Source organism: Phodopus roborovskii, unplaced genomic scaffold, assembly GCF_943737965.1.
Source record: "Phodopus roborovskii unplaced genomic scaffold, PHOROB, whole genome shotgun sequence".
In the NCBI taxonomy this organism is placed as follows: Eukaryota; Metazoa; Chordata; class Mammalia; order Rodentia; family Cricetidae; genus Phodopus; species Phodopus roborovskii.
In genome coordinates, this window is record NW_026126413.1 from 7,446,327 (window position 1) to 7,452,326 (window position 6,000).

General features: G+C 48.1%; 1 protein-coding gene across 3 annotated transcripts in view; it reads right to left on the reverse strand.

The window, feature by feature from the left end:
• Positions 1-1,088, reverse strand: part of Scamp1 (secretory carrier membrane protein 1) — a 77,036-nt gene extending 75,948 nt beyond the window's left edge. The window contains exon 1 of one of the 3 annotated variants that reach the window (XM_051182986.1): positions 874-1,084. In XM_051182986.1, the coding sequence (XP_051038943.1) occupies positions 874-930 (57 nt within the window). In that variant the 5' untranslated portion in view covers positions 931-1,084. Of the gene's footprint in view, positions 1-873 lie in introns of all 3 variants that reach the window. The other 2 variants (XM_051182987.1, XM_051182985.1) reach the window with 2 other exon arrangements.
• Positions 1,089-6,000: the final 4,912 nt, after the last annotated feature.

Sequence of the window (6,000 nt, forward strand, 5' to 3'; positions counted from 1 at the left end):
TTGGGCGGCCACAGACAAATTAGTTCCTATTTCACCTTTGTGACTACAAATTAAAGTTTGCACTGCATACGGTCGGGAAGATTAAGAAACGACTAACAAAGCTAACAGTTGGAAGAAATTACCTTGCTATGTCTCACAGTCATTAAGAAACCCAAAGTACTTTTCAAGGCAGAGTTCGGTTGCAGCTTAATAATTTGAGATCAGATAGATGATCAACATCCAAAAGGCCAGCCTGGCCATTCCTGCGCCAAGCCTTTCGGAGGCTGGGGACCATGTCTACTCCAAGAAGGAAAGCAACTCACGTGAGGAACGGAATCCTCAAACAGCCGGGGTGACGCACTCCCAGCTTGGAAAATGGCTCAGGGTCCACCTCGCTAACAGCGGCTAGGTGGGGAGATGCACTATTGTTTCCAGATGTTTATTTTTAACTTCTGTTTGACGCCAGTTCCCCTAAGCTGGGCCCGGTGGGAAGGGGGCCTCCGGCAGCGCCACTGGTGGCTCTGGGAGCAACCGAGTTTCGATAACAAAAACACCCCCTTTATCTTCTTATCGCAGCGTCCGTGTACCCGCGCCTCTCTCCGGCACACCTCAGCCATCACCGCACGCAGCACCGGTGCCAGGTCCCCATGACAACCCCAGCCCTGGCGCCCCGGCCTCCCGGCCCCCGCCCCGCGGCCCGCCACGCCGGCCGGTGTAGTGGCGGCCACACCTGCCCGGCTCCGGCTCCGGCTCCGGATCCCCGGGTCCGCAGCCCGGTGCGACCCTCCAGGCTGGTGGCGGGGCCGGCGACGCTGCGACCCGAGACCCTCCCGGCAGGGCCTCCGCGGCCACCGCGACGCCCAGCGCGGGCTCGGGCCGCGGCCCTGCGCTCACCTTGAACGGATTATTGAGATCTGGGTCCGCAAACGGGTTGCTGTCAAAATCCGACATCGTCCCGGCACTGCGCGTCACCCACCCGAGCCCGGCGCGGAGACACAGACGAGGCGAGGCCGCCGCCCCCCTGCGCGCTCACGTCGCCGCCGCCGCCGCCGCGCAGATCCGGGTGCAGCTCGCGGGCCACCTAGCCGGCCCTGCCACTGAGCATGCCCGGTGCGGCGGCGGCCCGCGGCGCCCAGCCATCCCGCCGTCCCTTCCCGCCTGGATCTGCGCTCCGGGCTCTGTCTCCGACCGAAGAGCGAGCGCAGGCGGAGGGCAGGTTACGGGCCCGGAGTCCCCAGGACCCACCTAGCACGGCTCGGGGAAGGGGACGCGCTCCTTGGAGCGGGGGAGGTGGGGGCGCAGGTTGCACGTGGCAGGTGGGGGAGGTAACACCTGGACAAAGAGTAGCAGCGGTGGAGAAACGAGCGCCGCAGGTGCCAAGGATGACAGCCTCCCCAGAGCGGGGAGGGGTCCACTAGCAACCTGAGACACCCTGGCCCCCACCTGGGAAGCCCGGCCAGTCCCTCCGGTCCTAGGTTACTGCTAAGTCACGGAGAGCGGCTTCGCGCTGAGGATCCGGACTTGCTCCAGGAAAAGCAAGATTCAGTGCCGGGCCCAGCCCCTGCCTCCATCCTCCCTCTCTACGCGGAATCGCTGGGGGCGTTCGGAGGCGGAGCAGGTGGCAGAGTCTAGCAGTCAAGGCCCTCGAGTTAATAATAGTGGGAGGGAAATTGTCGACTTTTATTTTCAGGCATTTGGATGCAGAATACGCACCTCTTGGTTTGTGTCTGTTTTCTTCCCGGTGCTGGGAATGACTATCGAAAACTGTACTTGTGAATGACTAACACATTTTATCAGTCATTGCGCCATCCCGGAACTTGTTGAGAGGGTATGGCTTTCCCAATTCTAACCTTCCTTCCACTGTTAATAGAACGGTGCATGGACAAATCCTAAAAACCCAGAATTCTTTTTATTTGGTGGGGGCCTAGGAACTGGAAGAACCTAGATTGATTATCCGTAGCTTTTTGAGAACCTTACACTACGCAAAGTAACTTTTCGCAGTAACTTTCCCTCAATGTGTAGTAGAATCCAGGTTGGGATGACAAAGCAGCTGGGTCTAGGCAGCCAACTAGCACCAACGAATTAGGAAGTAGGCACCTAACCGTGATCACAAGGTGGTTAGACTCTAGATTGGGGGGGGGGGGCGGGAGAGACGCATTCTGTTTGGCTCATAATCAGACCCTCAGGAGGTGCACCGTACCTGGTTCCTGACTCAGTATGCAACACCTGTTGAAATCCAAGCTCATTTTGGAAAGCTACTTTGTGCTGCTGTGTTAGAGACTAAAGAATAAACATGAAATACCACGTAAAAACGTGTCCTGCATGTCTTCAGAGCCAAACACTTGTGTGGTGCAGACTACAAGCCCCTGCTATGTGATTTGCCTGACCTCTCCTGAACCTGACCTTACTATTCTAGCTGATTCCCACTATTTGGACCCTGGATCCTTCCACCAGTCCCCAGATGACTCAAATATTCCGTATTATACTTATCTTTTATATTCCAAGGCAATAAGGATCAGCTGAGCATGAAATGCAGGGTGGAAATTTCCATCTGTGCTCCTTTTATCTAAAGATGTCCTCTCTACAAAAGTCTAAGATTTCACTGCCACAATGCCTTGGAATACCTAGGCAGTCACCCACGTCTGCAGAGCTCCTATCACCAAGATTTTACTTTATCCTCAGGTAGGGGCCTTCATCTGAGCTTTCAAAAAATGTGAAATGCCTTTATATAAATGTTATTGCATATAAATGCCTAAAACAGGTTCATAACATGAATATGGGGGTTATAATTTCATTTCCTAATGCTATGATTAAATATATATATATATATATATATATATATATATATATATATATACACACACACACACACACACACCCTGGCAAAAAGCGATGGAAAATGGGATTATTTGGCTCACATTTTCAAGTTATAGTCTATTATTTCCTGGAAGTCAAGGCAGGAACTTGAAGCAGCTAGTGATCCAAATGCAGGGAATGATGTTGCCCACTATGGGCTGGGATCTTCCCATGTCCATTCAAAACCAAGCCACTCCTGCACAGCATGTCCACAGATCAAACTACTGTAGACAATCCCTCATGTAGCCCTCCTTCCAGAAGTTATATCAGACTGATAAATAAAGCCAACTATCACGTGGATTGGGCTTTTTATGGCTTTTTTTCCCCACCTTTTAAAGAAAGCTGTGTACCTTCTTTTAACAACCTTGTATTCTCAATAGTCTTATAATAGTCTTATCTATATTCGATTACTATGCCTGTGACATAGTCCTGCAAACATACTGTTGTTTTTCTTTATTTGTTTTGGCCTTTTATGCTATAGCCATCCTATTCAGCAACTGCAGTTCCATGGCAGTAGCTAGGCCGCAAGATCTGAAGCCTGAATTCACTCAGGCACGAACTCTTTCAAAGCTACTATGGAAGCTTATTTAAACTTACCACCTGCTAAAGGACTCAAGATTCAAAGGTTTAGGTAGAATCCTGCTTCCCAGTGAGGCTGAATAACAAGCAGCTCACCTCCTCCAGTCTCCCAAGAGGTCCTGGTATGCATTCTAGCCCCTCCTTATAAACTCTTCTCCGCCTGCCTCCTCTTTACCACTTCCTGTGAGCAAGTTGCTGACCCAGCCTGCTGACCTCAGGTGATTTTTATTTAATCAAACACATCTTTGCATCATTAAACAAATGTTCCGGAACATAAACAAAAGTAACACACCTTAAATTAATATTCTACCACACATACATAGTCTCAGGCTGTCTTGACTGTGGAAACAGGGTACTGTCCATATTTTAATAACCCTTGTTTTCCTCACTGGAACATGCACAGGGTTTCTAAGCAAGATGTGTTTTGTCAAGGAGACAGCCTAGGTTTTCTTTACCATGACACAAAAATATTATCACTTTCTATATGTAGCATCATGATAGAGGAGGAAGGGGCTCAGAAGTATGGCCTATTGGAAATTCCTCCAAATCAACTATATATCCAGAGCATTCGTTTTTAAAACTGCAAGACTCAAGTGCATTTCTAGCTTCTCCCATCCTGGTGATTCTGACCATGGTGATATGCTGACCACACTTCACCAGATGGGAGAGTAGTTGAGCCTGTGGGTTGTGGAGGGACTTTGTTCATTCATTAGTTGTCATGAAACTTAGAGTTACAGAACACGGGGAGACCCTTAGCCTTTCTCATGGCTGATGAAGGAAATGAATCTACACAAGTTTAGTGATTTAGTGATGTCACTTAATTTAGTAATTTTAGTGATGGGGGAAGTGAATTGGGAAAAGGGAAACGCTTCTTTCTCTAGGATCTGCCTTCTACACTGGGCAGGCTAAAAACTAATCAAAATTGGTTTCAGGTCTCATCTCTGCTATTTGTGACCTTGATCATAACAGTTTTCCTTTCCCATCTGAGTTTCCAAGGCTAATTCACTACCAGTCAACAAGTCTTTCTTCTGGCCGGGGAGGGAGTGCTTTGAGTTTCCTACAGCCCCAGTTTAGTCTCTAACTCATTTTATTACCAAGAATGTCCTTGAACTCCTGAGCCTTCTGTTTCCATCCCCCAAGTGCTAGGATTACTGGTTTGCCCCACCACACCCTGTTAAACAAGTATTTCTTGAATACTACTAAGAGGCAAGCAATGTTTGAGACGCTGTGGATAACACAGTTTACCAGATATGAGAGTAGGTCCTGTTAGAGCCAGAGAGATGGCTCAGCAGATAAAGGTTCTTGCCACACAAGCCTGGCAACCTGAGTACAGTCCCCAGAAACCACAAAAAGGTGAAGGAAGAAGACCAAATCCTCAAGGTTTTTGTTTTGTTTTGTTTTGTTTTTTTGACCGCCACATGGGATGAGAGAAACAGAGAGAGAAAGAAAATAATAAAATAAAATCACCCCCCCACACACACACAATAAATAAATAACAGCACACACAAAAAAGAAATAGATGTAATTTTTTTTTTTTTTTTTTTAAGTAGGGCACCAAAGAGAGTATCCACTCAGGACAAATGGAGTGGTACTCATTTCTCATTTCTCTTCTTTGGCCCTATTTGTATTTTCTTTTCCTAGAGCTGAAAGATCTGCCATTAGAAATTTCCTCAGAGTGACAGTCCCTCCCCTTCTTTCAGTGTCCACTTGAGGGTGTCCAGTCACTACCCCCATCCTCCACCCCCACCCCCGACCCAGAGCCCACCATTGCTCTATGAAAGCACATGAAGCACATGCATACATGTGGAGGTCAGAGGACAATCTTTGGCAGTAGGTGCTCTTTTCCCGCCATGTGGGTCCCAAGGGTTAAATTCAGGTTATCAACCTTGGTGGCAGGCAAATATACCTGCTGAGTCACCCCACTGGCCCCTCATTCCCAACTCTTACTAGGCTTGTAAAACCAGAGTGATATTAATTTGAAAAGCATATATAAGCCATCTGTGTTTGACTTTGCAATTAGTGTTTGTTTTGCTTGTTTGTTTGTTTTATGTGTGTGAATATTTGCAAGCGTGTATGTATATGTTTGTGTATGCAAGCATCATGTTTGTGCTTGTTGCCCATGGAAGCCAGAAAAAGCATTGAGTCTCCTGGAACTGAAGTTAGAAATGATTGTAAGCTGTCCTGTGGGTGTTGGCAACCAATGTAGTCCTCTGCAAGAACAGCAAGGGCTCTTAACCGTTGAGCCATCTTTCTAGTTCCTTCCTTCCTTGTTTGTTTGTTGAGAGGAGGACTCACGACATAGCCCTTATCATCATCCACCCCAGGCCTACACACACACATGCACCCACATATGTGCAAACACCACACGTGCAAAACACATCACATACAAACACACAAAAATATGGGACTTAGCATCCTTACAGTGGGTCTTGCAAGGGTCTGTGGGGTCTGGGCCCTATCACTTCTCTGATCTTATATCCTATTGTTCTTCTAGACATTTCTCTGGCCCAACTACCCCAATCTCTTCATGGTCTATAATCGACTCCAAGCATGGTATGGGTATAGGTCAATAGGAACAAAAACAAC